This window comes from Meles meles, chromosome 6, assembly GCF_922984935.1.
Source record: "Meles meles chromosome 6, mMelMel3.1 paternal haplotype, whole genome shotgun sequence".
NCBI lineage: Eukaryota > Metazoa > Chordata > Mammalia > Carnivora > Mustelidae > Meles > Meles meles.
The window spans coordinates 51,254,085-51,267,156 of record NC_060071.1 but is presented as its reverse complement, the minus strand read 5'-3'; the positions used below and the strand labels follow the sequence as shown (position 1 = coordinate 51,267,156).

Here is a 13,072-nt window from a genome sequence, read left to right as displayed (position 1 = left end):
GTAGCCTCCGTCATTTCATCCCGCTGTTTCAAATCTATTAATCTCCTGTCTCCAAACTCTTTAGAGACAAGACGTATGCCCTGTCCTATATTCCCCCAAGCCCTGGTACAGTAAGGAGTACACAGGAGCCCCTCAGTATAGGCCTGGTGGTTGACCGAAGGGGTTTGGGAGGATGGAGAGATTTGGGAAGTAGAAAATCTCACACAATCAGTGAGATCAGTGGGCTGTGGGAGAAATCCTCCCCCTGGAGAAACAGTGTTCTCCGTCCGAACTAGCCCCATGCTGAGCCCAGAGAAGGTGCTCCATAAAGGTAAAAATCTAAGCAGCTCCTATTTAATTTTGAAATCAACTTGCCACATACACCTCAAAATAAATTAACTGAGGAGACAGTAAGTAACTTGTATTCAGTTGCTGAATGACCATATTATTTATCCCAAACCTTGTGTTTGCCATAGGAGACTAGGGTCTTACCAAACTGAGGGAACCTCACAGCTCTCTGTCTGAAGGAATCATTATGTCTGTTTTTGTAGTGGTAGTGTTATTTTTCTCTACCTCAGAGAAACGCTCAAGTGCGAAAAAGCCAGTTAAATGGTGAAGATCTGTACAAAACCAACCTAAATTCACCTCAGTGTGGCTTTTGGATCTGCCCTTTATTTGGTTTTAAAAACCAAACTGGGATTTTTTTTTAAGTATCAAAAAAAAAAAAAAAAAGTCATAAAACCAAACAATGAAAATAAAGACTCCACAGCTAAAGAAAACTGAATTTTTCTTGGGAAGCAATTTGTAGGTTACAAATGACAACAAATCATTTTGCTAATCTCACCCTCCCTGTGCATTTCTGGCAAAGGAATACATATCACTAGCACTGATGTCCAGTATTTGCTTGTGTATTGGCAAATGTTCAAAATTAATTGACAGGTAATTTTGGAAAGCCATTAATATGAAGACAAAGATTGCTTTGAGTGCTGGTCAATAGTCAATAATGGTCACTGTCTTGCTTAACTAGGAATTGAAAATACTAGTAGCCATTGGGGTCTCCACCTGACACCCTGACTTCACCACCAATGGCCAAATGACAGGTCTTACCAACCTAATCAGATTCTCGTTGTTTCCCCTGAATAAGCAAAAAGTCAACACACTTCATTAGGAATCAATGGAATAAAAAAAGAGACGATCATTTATTCTTATATAAAATTACTAATTTTGCTAGTTTCTTCATATTCTTAAAAAGTTCACAAGCGAGTACTTTTTCTACCTTCTAACTACCGTTTCTAAACTTCCATTACTCCCCTTGAAGGGATTTTGGGATCGGATAGCTCTATGATGAAGACAGCATACCAAAAAAAGGCATTTGGTTCATGGTCCCTTAGCAATGTTCGTATTAGCAAAATTTTCCATTGCAGGTAAGACATGGACTGAATTATTGAATTATTTAAAATAGAAGCTTCATCCTTTCAAGTGTTTTCTAATAATGAGACTCTTTTGTAAAGAAATTTTTTGGTGATGGTTTGTGCTATATATAGAAGGGTATATAAAAAGCTAAAGAAAAAAATTAATTCAAATAAATTAGAGCAAAGTCTGCCCTCTGCTGCACTTCAGTGGTTTCCACCCAGTCAGTTTTTAGTTGAAATAGCTCAGCACTAACAAATCAATCTCAAGTCATTAAAAAAAATTTTTTTGTAACACTGAAAAACAATATTAGTGCCTACATAATAGATTAAAGCAATTACACTATTATTATTTCAGGACACTGTAAATTTCTAGTACTGATGTATTTTTGTTACCAAATGGCATTTATAAAATAATAATGATGTTGAAATATATATGAATCATGTAAAAGTATGTCATTCCAGGGAGCCAGCAGAGTTGGTCATATTTGAGAATTTAAAATTCTTCCTTGTTTTGCTTAAATAAGGGCCATAGCGATGATATTTCGGCAAAACAAAGAATTTCTTATTTGGTAACTAATAAAAACCCAGTTTTTGTTTACCCTGAATTTCTGGCCCATCCTTCTAAACTGATTTAGTATTAGTGCTTAGCCTTTGAGACCTTGTGTTGAAGTCTAACCTGAACCTTAGTCTTAAATAGCGCCAACCAGGGCATTACTGTGTTCTTACCTGGCCCAGGTTGGTGTCTGATTTAGAACTGACCAAGCCAGTATCAGAGCCTGACCTTTATGAGGCTGTATCTCCCACCTGAGGTCTATATTTCTAAGAATTCCCTCTACTAGGCACTTTCTGTTTTTTAATAATTAGATGATATACATTTAAATAAGAGCTTCTTTAAAAAAATTCTATCTTCACATCCCTCTTAGTCTTATAATGAAAACAATGCTTTCATTTCTGATACCACCTTCCACTTATTCCCCAGATAACATAATCAACAATATTGACACAGATAATAAAATATTGGCTCCCCTCACTGCTGGAGTCAGGAAATGAAGAGGATTTGGGGCCATAGGAGAGAAATCCTTAGAATTTGGGAAAAAAATAACCCAAATAAATTAGTTAAAAATGTCATTTTTTAAAAAATTCAAGTCAATGCCACTATAAATCTGTTCTTTAAAACGAAACGTTTAATTGCCCTGCCAGTAGATTAGAAATCCACACTTCTTCCTTGCAGGGGAAAAAAATAAGCAAAAATTCATCATTTTTATCCATAGCCTCTGAAAAACATTCCAAAGAGTCACCCGTGTGTAAGTATTTACTGTACCTAAGATGTCACACAGCCTCCCCAGCTGCGTATTCTGCAGTGTGTTGAAGTCGTCAATATTTTGTCGCACAGGCAGAGAATATCCTAAAAGGCAAACAAGGTGTCAAAACGCAGAAAGAGCAAGTCAGCGTGGCAAAATGGCACACTAGGATTTCCGGGGGTCACAGTCCACACTTCTAGGAAAGCATTTTCTCTGAAGCATCTTGAAGACACAGTCTAACTCCTAAGAAAGAGGTCCTTGCTTCTCAGGGGATTAAGCATTATTCTGGAAGATTTGCGAAGCAGCATATTCTGCAAAAGAAGAGTTCGTATTTTCCAATGCCAGCAAAATCACTGGGAACCAAGATTATAAAAACATGGGGACAATGTCTGACATAGAACACGAAGGTTCAAAACAACATTGAAGAAAAAAAAATTTAAAAAAAAAACCAAAAAAAAACAAAACAACATTGAAGAAAATTATGCTCGGAGTTACACACACACACACACACACACACACACACAACGGTGTTGGCTCTTTTAACTTATGCTTCCTGTGTGGCATTTTGAAGATGTGTCCCCAGAATCATTCTAAACTGACACACAGATTTCAGAGAAACCCCTTGCTGTCAGGAATATGTATTTACGTAATTCCGAATACTAAAGAAATGCACTTCTGCTCACACAGTCAAAAGAAATTTAACCTTTAAAAGGCAATAAAGGTCAATGCAGCTACTTTGTCCGTACTGATAGAAGTCCTGCGGTTTGTCTTCATGTCCACGGGAAACAGAGCAGAAGGAAAAACGCTTCTGGATTACTCTTGTCCAAAACTAAAAGAAGCAACAGCGGCAACTCTTCCTGCTGGTATGTCAGGGGTTAAAAAAAAAAAAAGTGGATCAGAACATGAACTTAAAAGGCATGCACACTCACAAGCAGGTATAATTGCTTATGTGAAATTCAGCAACTGTTGGTACAACTTTTTTTTTTTTTTTAAAGTAAAATTGCTTTTCACATTTTGAAGAGATGCTTCAATGCCTCCTTGTGGTTAGTGAGCCCAAACACATGTTTCAAGTTAAACTGCTATAGATAAAGTGATTTTCAATATTACATCTCTGAGATGTGACAGAGATTTCCTTTTCAGCATAAGGAAAACTATAGCAATTCATGCAACAGGGCTTCAGATCAAATGCACTCTGATAATTGGCTCTTTGCTTTGATGTCAGTGTTTAAAAACTAGACGTGGTCTGGAAATTAAATGAGCTTACAATTCATCTTAAAGTCTCCCTTTTGCTTTATGCAGATGAACTTAAGAACTGCAGAGGCCAAAGGACAAATAACTTGTTCGAGTTATTTTTGAAAAATTATTAATTTCTAAAGTAGTTTGGGGAAACGTTCCACATATGAAAGGTAGTGTAGACTGCTGCAAACAATGCCATCTTGACGTGTGATCACAGAACTGGCACGCTTAGGATTTTGCGTGTGTCTCATTCTATCTATATTCAGATAAATGTTTAGGAAGATGTCTTGTGAATAACTTCTATATCCAAACTATAAGGCAGGAAAAATGCCTAAAGAATAAAGTATGATTAAGAAAAATGCCAGAGAACATTGCACGGATGCATTTCCTTTCAAAAGTAAAGATAAAAGGCGGTGGGAGAGATGTCTCATTAAGATGATGTCCAATTTAAAATATAAAGGATGTCTGATCACTTTGTGGCCGCATGTTGAGTAAGTCTGTGTTTCAATCAATTGCTGGAGGTCAGTTTTCCAACAAATTACTTGGTACCTCTGTTACCACTGATCAAGGATGCATATAAAATGTCTATGTGGTATTATGACATGGTTACTGGGTTAACCCTACAAATACACCCATTTCAAAGAACTGAATGTTAGCCATCTCAGAACACTGTTATAGAAGATCACACGAAGTAACAGATACGAAGACATTTTGTAAACTCTAAAGTGCTGTGCAAACATAAGGTATTTTAATGTTATGGGGTATGTGTGCTTCCAAAGCCCATAACAACAACAAATCCTGTGACAAGCAACAGACCATTCTACATGGACAAGATACAACGCAGTGAATGTTGCCTCAGCAGAGCAGACGTTGGGAGTCCATTTTTTTTTAAAGTCAGATTCATGATGTTTCGTACACCCAAAAAGTTATGTGTTGACTCCCAGATGAAAAGACGCTCATCAGTGCTGGCCGTACCTACATTAAATCCAATAGCGACTTGAACATAAGCTATCGGCAAGGATGTTGTGGCCTTGGGGGACTCAGCAGACCTGCCTAGTGGAAATGCACTATCATACTTCGGAATATAATCTATAGAGACACAGGTACTTCAAAGGTCAGCTAGAAACACGGGGGGAGCTTTGAGACACATTCTACTTCAACCTGTCACGCTGAAGGTAAGAAAAACCAGAGTAAGTGCCTTGTCTCTTGTCCAAGATCACATAAACCTACAAATTACTATACAGTTCGGATAGGACGTAGTTAGCCCTTGCATAAATGTGGTTGCATCAAAGAAGAGAGAAGCAAGCCTCGATAAATGTGAGCAGAGAATTCTAGAAGGGACAAAGAGCCTCTGCTTCTTTTCTCACTTTAATTTCCAGTTGTTGCAGCAGGCAGAATAATGGTCCTCCAAAGATGCCCATGTCCTCATCCCTGCAACCTGCAAATACCTTAGGTTACATGGCAAAGGGAAAATAAAGTTGCAAATGGAATTAAGGTTGCTAATAGGCTGACCTTAAAATAGGGGGATTACCTTGGATTATTTGGCTAGACCCAGTCTAATGACTAGGCCTTAAAAGTGGAAGAGGGAGGCAGGAGAGGAGAGAGTTAGAGAAGGTGTGACCATAGAAGAACGGCACACAGAGATGCTTGTTGCTGGCTTTAAAGATGGAGAAAGGGGGCCAACGGCTCTCTTCATTCATGCCTTTGTGGGCAGCTTCTAGAACCTGGAAGGGGTAAAGAAATGATTCTCCCCTGGAATTTCTGGAAAGGAGTGCAATCCTGCTGACCCCTTGATTTTAGCCCCTCTCAGACTTCTGAACTCCAGAATTATTGCTCTAAGGTAATACATTTTTGTTGTTTAAGCCACTAAGCTTGTGGGAACTTGTTAAAGGGCAATAGAAAATAGATACAATGCCTACCTTCCATCTTCTCCTTTCAACTTTTATACAATGGGTTCTCTGATCTGGAGAATTTGTGGGAATTTAAAAAATGGTGAGGGGACCTGTGGCTTTTTCTAGGTCCTCCTCAGCCTAGAAGAAAACAGCACTGGCATAATGGGGCACTCTTTCTTCCTTATCACTTGAGAGAGGGACCCAACCATTTTCCTTATGGCCATCCCCGTCACATGTGAAAATATTTCTCCTTTGATAGAGTGTTCTGTCGTTTCTTAAAATGTTATCATCTCTGCTTCACATTAAAGGAAGGATGCTTGAGAGATTCCTCTGTGAAGTGATCCAACTACCTTTGGTGTTCTGCCAAGCCAAGGATACTCACCAGTGGTTACTGGTTATCATTCCTCCACCTTCGTCTGTGCGTTTGTCTCCTCTCTCAGCCCTACCTCCACTCCCATGCAAACTCGTATCAGATGATGCTAATTGCCTCTTTGGCCCCAGGAAACTCAGTTTCGCTCTGCTGGGATTGGCCTTTCCTTCCAGAAACCCCAGAAACCCACGAGCAAGGCCATGCTCAGCGACTGTGCCTCCTTGGGGCTGGCATGTGACACGCCCCTGCTGTTGTGTTAGAGCACATATTCTGGAACAGACTGCTCATCACCCTGTGCTTATTTCTAGTTCCTTTTGTCCCCTAGTCCTATTGCTTACAGGGGACCTAAGACAGAGAAGAGGTTAACAATGGACTTCTGGGTACCAAGTACTGGTCATTTCTCTGATCACCCTGGTCTAAGATGGTCAACCAGGCCTCAGTAGTTCTCAACCTTTTCCCCATTTTGAAACACGTGCTGTGTGATAGTCACATGCATCACACACTCCTAAGGGGCTGACACCGGGTGACAATAGCAGGAGCCGTCAGTCACTCCTTCCCTTTCTCTTCCATTCACAAAAGCATACTGGACGGATACAAGCTGAGCCAAGTGACATTGTTATAGAGGCGGTCTTGAATTACTCCAGTTCATAAAAAAGTTAATGTTAGCCAACTTTGGTACTCTAATCATAAAAATTTTTCAGGGTGCATATGACTTATGTCACAATTGATTGCCTGTCAGCATACTGCAGTCATCAGATAAATGTGATCGAGGCATTATGATTATACCCAGGCTTTAATTACTTGTACAACTGTGAAAGCACAAGCTACTGAGATAAAATATTAAGATGCAGTAAGAGAGACACCTGTCTGAGTTCTTTCTGTGTGTAGGTAGTATACCCACTGCCGGTCTGATGAAAATAAAACTGAGCATTGTTTGGGGGGGGTGGGGAATCTGCAGATGGGGATTAGGGAATTTTGTGATGTGGATGTAGAAAACACAGGAGGTGCTTAAGTGTTTGTTGACTGTTGAAAACATTCCCAAACTAAACTGGCCAAATGGATTCTGTGTGGTTCTGGAAAGAGTGAAGACTTGGGGTGCCTGGGTGGTGCAGTCAGTTAAGCGCCCAGCTCTTGGTGTCAGCTCAGGTCGTGATCTCAGGGTTGTAAGATGGAGCTCTGCTTTGGGCCCTACACTCACTCCTCGGGGAGTCTACTTGGGATTTTCTCCCTCCCTCCACTCACACACACTCTCTCTCTCTCATAAATAAATCTTAAAAAGAGGGGGGGGAAGAGAGAATTTTGTTGGAGCTTTTCTCTTGTTGGAACTCTTGTTGGAACTATCAGCAGCCGGCCCAACATTGTATGCAGCTAAGGCCAGTGACTCTCAAAGCATGGTCTAGAGACTGTGAAAGGTCCTGAGACCCTTTCAGGGAGTCTGGAAGGTCAAAACTATTTTCAAAATAATATTAAGATGATAGTTGACTTTTTCATAAAGTGCAAAAAGAAATTATTGATAGGATTGCAAATTCCACATTGTAGCTAACATAAGAATTCCCATCCACTGTTGAGTTTTGGTATAAAACCAAAGAAGAATATACACAATTGTCTGAAAAGGCTATAAAATGTATAAAACAGTCTTCCCTTTTCCAAATATTATCTGTGTAGGGCCAGGTTTTCTTCATATGTTTCAATCAAAACAACATATTGCAACAGATTGAATACAGAAATAGATATGAGAATCCAACCATGTTCTATTAAGAGATTTGCAAACTTGTAAACCAATGCAACTCTTTTCATTAAATTTTTTTGTTTGGGAAGATAAATTTTTTTTTAGCAAAATATGTTATTTATGTTACATTGGCAGATTTATTAGTGTTATTTTAGATTTTATTTTATTTATTTGACAAAGAGAGAGTATAAGCAGGGGGAACAGGAGAGGGAGAAGCAGGTTCCCTGATGAGCGGGGAGCCCACGGGGGAACTGGATCCCAGGACTCTGGGATCATGACCCGAGCTTAAGGCTGACACTTAACCAACTGAGCCATGCAGGTGCCCCATTGTTGTTGTTTTTAAGTAAATTAAATATTTTTTTAAAGTTTCTCAGTTTTAGTTTCTAATATAGCATATATTGATAGATATAACCTATGGAAATAATGCTTATCAGGGTTCTCTGTAGTTGTTACATTTGTAAGTCTGAGAACTGCTGAACAAACATTTTAATATTTTTTATGACAACGAAGGTGATGACAAAGTATAGTTTTATCTTAGCACATGCAAGACTCTTTTTATACCATATCCTAATACTAATCCATTTCATGAAGAGCTCATGAGCTGGTGTTCAATGCTGCTTCTGTACTTCGTGGTGCAACACTAGATAGCTCAAGGCTAACTGTGTAATTTAATACAGGGTCATGGGGCCAACTCTGGTCTAACCAATGAAGGAGTGTTGACTTGAATTACTTGGATGAATATAACATCGATAAATACAGGGTGTTTTCATTTTAATTCAGGCTGTACAGGAATTGGAAAGTTTAAGTGCACTTTGTTTCTGATCTCAAAGGATGGATATATTTTCGGAGATATATATCTGGGAGATCTTGGCCATCCATCACTCTCAAGGATCTAGTGTAGCAATGCCATAGCTGAACTGTGGATTCCGTAGCTGTTTGCCAAAATACGTGCCGAAGACCATGAAGAATTGATTGGAAGTCCCAATTTCTTAGCTCTGAGAACAAAGTCTATTGTGTCTTTGAGTTGACAAGTCAAAAATGAGGAAGTAGAAAGATGTCAGTCTGCTTGGAGGCACAGTAAGAATATGATTTCAGAGATAACATTCTTGGCTGTGGTCCTCTACCCTGCCCCTGTTCACAAAGGGAGGTGACATCTGGTTCTTATCTTTCCAAAGAAGGGAGGGGGGTTAAGGAGCTGCTGTCTCATGAACATTTGGGATAGGGTCAGTTGTACACAAAAGTAAGTTTTCCTATCTTTAAGGCCTCCATGACAGTCCAGAGCAGCAGAAAAGTGTTGTTTTTTCATAACCCTCACAGCAACAGAATCCATAGCTTTACGGAAGGGAGTATCTTGGAACCCATTAATGGTGTTTGCTCCAAGGATAATTTGCTGAAATAATGCACAGAGGGGGAAAAAATGAAACTGAACTATATAGATTCTTTTTAGCCCTGAAATCAATTGGCAATAAGGTAAAAGATTACATGGAGAAAAGAGAAAATCCCACCTCAATAATTCCTTATTTTTGTTTTAAAAGAGGATGAGAAGTGAGAGAGGAAACTCATCGCTGGGGGTTTAATTGGCTGGCAGTGCTTCATATACCTTCACAGCCTCAGAGTCCCAGACTTGGCCCATCTCATTTAATGTCAATATATTTTAAAATGCCACTGAGTTTAAGTGCAGCACCAAATGACACACTGTAATAAAGAAGCACAGGGGTTAAATTAAAAGTGGAGGAAATAGGGGCGCCTGGGTGGCTCAGTGGGTTAAAGCCTCTGCCTTCGGCTCAGGTCATGATCTCAGGGTCCTGGGATCGAGCCCCACATCGGGCTCTCTGCTTGGCAGGAGCCTGCTTCCTCCTCTCTCTCTGCCTGCCTCTCTGCCGACTTGTGATTTCTGTCTGTCAAATAAATAAAATCTTAAAAAAAAAAAAAAAGTGGAGGAAATATCTTGGCCAGAGAAACAGAATTAGTTCCTAGGTTTTATTTAGACTTCTGATTTTTCTAGAGGAATTAGGATTCTTTGTTGCAGTTCTTTCTTATTTGATGGATAGATTTTGCTTAAAATACATCCTAGTATTCTATTCCTGCTATGAGCTGTAGTAGATTATTTTGTTATGTTATTCTATTTCATTAATAAAAATGATAAAAATATCTAATATCCAATTAAGAGATTATCCTATATACCCTGGAAAGGATGAGCTTTTTTTTTTTTTTTTTTTTTCTAATCATCTTATGAAATTGCAAGGCTGATCCGTTCCTTTGGACACTTAACAGCATCCCACCTCTCCTGTTTGTTAAAAATAGCTAAAACTTTGTTACATCTAGGAATACTACCCCAAATGTGGAACAGCCAATCAAGTTGTATCATTCCTCCTTTCAGAGAGGTTACTCTGCAGTGGGTAATTGTCTTAATGTTCATATTGTAAGCCATAGACTTGAAAATACATGATAAATATTTTGTGGTCAAAGGCATTACTGAAAATGTTACTGTGACAATGTGATTGTCAGTTTGGAGAATGCAATTATTCTCGTGTGTGCAAGACTGCATAAACAAAGAACCAAATGCGCATAACTGCAAGAGAGCGAACAGTTATCACTACTAATATTTCGTTTTTAGGGTTCAAACAAGTTAGTGCAGCCCTAATTGGCTAGCGACAAGATGTAATTATTTCTAGGGCTAATTCTACACCAGAATTGATTGCAAATCTCCTGTAGAAAGAGAAAAAGAGGACAAGGCTGTAATTTGCATTAAATGCCTTCCTGAACCTTACATGCCTACCTACTGATTTTGATTAGTGAATCCCTCTTAACTCTGAAAATAAAATTACTATATTGAATAGATTGGGGTGGGGGCATGTGTTTAGAGAAAAAAAAAGGGCTTTGCTTTTATCTACTTTCGTTTTCATGAATTGTGTAGGTAAGTCCCTAATGCAGGAGACAAAGTAGCCACGTTGTGTCTACCTAAAATCTTTAAGAATTCACAGAAAAAGTGGTGCACACAAGAAAGGTATAACAATCATTTTTTTAGAGAAAGTTACGGTTTGAGAATTATGTTTGTGGAATAAGTATGAGGTGACAGGTTAACGTGATTTAAACCTAAACCTAATTGAATAGCCACAGGTCTTTGTATAAAACCTAGAGCATAGATTATAGAAACAAATACTATTTCATCAGAGCCCACATATTGTTCTCTTGTGAAAATGTGTAATTGGGCTTTTAAAATGGTCAGTTGAGAAAAATATATATGCTTGGTCTTATCTCTTGGAAGATACATGATTAGCAATTTTTCTTTAAAATGGGTTATTACGTTGTTAATAAACAAAAATTACTATAATAGGGAAGACTTTCAGATTTATTATGTGTTTATTTAAACCAAGAATATGTATTTTAGAAGAAAATTAGTTTTAATATCAGATCTAAAATAATGCAATTCTAGTCCCCCCCCCTTTTTATTTATTTATTTGACGGAGACAGACACAGCAAGAGAGGAAACACGAACAGGGAGAATAGGAGAGGGAGAAACATGCACCCCTCCCATCTGGGAGCCCGATGTGGGGCTCAGTCCCAGGACCCTGGGATCATGACCTGAACCAAAGCCAGACGCTTAATGGCTGAGCCACCCAGGTGCCCCTACAATTCTAGTTTTTGACCAGGTTATTTTTTCTACCTAATCTATATCCAGCAAACTTTTTCGGAATCTTAAAACATTTTCACTTAAAATTATTTTTTATTACCCAGTTTAGATTACTGTTATTTTCAAAATTTTACCTCTTGGGACAAAGGCTCTTTTCTATCAGATGGTTCTGCATGGCTGACTGAACTGGGGTTTTAAAGGGTGACAGGTGGAAGGAAGGAGTTTGTGGAAATTGTGCCTGTGATACTTTGGTGCTGTCAACATTGCAAAGTGGGGGGTCTTGTTCTATTTCTAGCTTTGAATGAAATAGAGAACACAAAACAAAATTTCCCACGTAATACCAGGTCAGGGCCACGATTAGTTGCAGAAGCAAAAGGCTCCTGCACCTTATTCCAAGGGACTGACTCTGTTAATTGTGTCTGCAATTAGCCTCTCTGGTTGTAATCAATTACAAGTGCAATTTCTGAGTGTGAACTAATTTTGTGTGTAAAACTAGTCCCACCAAAACAAAAGCCCAAGCTGGAATGAAATTCAGATCTGTCTTACCTCACTTACATCCTAAGAAGGAACTAATTTCTTCTGTGAGCTATAAAAATACCCAAACGAAAAAGTTCTATGCAGCTCTGACATGTTTTCTTAGCTTTTCTGTAAGCGCTCTAGATTCTAGGAAAGTTCTCATTACTTTATTACTACTACTATTTTACTAATGTAAAAGATAATTATATATAGTAATTTTAATGTTGGTTTATTTTATTTTTCATATTACTGTTTAAATGTGTTATGTTCTATACTATACATGAGGACACAAACACGTACACTCATGGACGGACACGATCTAGAATTCTATTACGATAGATCGCTTAATGCGTTGCTCTCCTTTAGAAGCCTTAACAAAGAGCCAGTATGTAATATGAAGATTTGATGAGTTTTGCTGTTTGTCAAAACTACCAAGTCAGCTTGGGAAATTTGGTCTCACCCAGGAAATTTTTAGCACACTAGGTAGATTAAAAAGCAAAACAAAACGAAACAAATAAGCAAGCCAACAACCCCACATATTTTGACAGCAGCTCATGTTTCAAAGGAACTTCCGGTGCAGACTTCCAAAATCCCCAATGTCATTTTGGCATACCTATTTTACTACTGTGTTGCAGACAACAGCTTTTAAGTTCCCCAATTCATAAATGTAATTAAATAATTACATTAGTGCTAATTAACATGAAACTGCAGATTATTTAAGCGCAAAAAACACTATTCAACTTCTTAATTATTCTTGTTCACACAGCATTTCCTTTTGCTCAGGCGCCCTAGGTGCAAATAAAGCATCCCATCTGCTCGTAATTAGAACTAAATAATTTCAGAGAATGTAGCTTATCATTTTGACTGCACATTTGATTAAAAACAGTGTACAAGCAATATCCTGGCTTATTGGCGTAACAGCAACAACACACGCTAGCCTGTGTTCTGCTATCATTAAAGAAGATCGAAAACATTATCTGTTATTTCAGGGGGAAAAAATACA

At 38.5% G+C, this 13,072-nt stretch overlaps 1 protein-coding gene across 8 annotated transcripts in view; it reads right to left on the bottom strand.

The window, feature by feature from the left end:
- Positions 1-13,072, bottom strand: part of IQCH (IQ motif containing H) — a 192,281-nt gene that overhangs the window by 85,882 nt on the left and 93,327 nt on the right. For all 8 annotated transcript variants that reach the window (XM_046009107.1, XM_046009108.1, XM_046009109.1 and 5 more), the window contains one exon: positions 2,713-2,796. In XM_046009107.1, the coding sequence (XP_045865063.1) occupies positions 2,713-2,796 (84 nt within the window). The remainder of the gene's footprint in view (positions 1-2,712; positions 2,797-13,072) is intronic.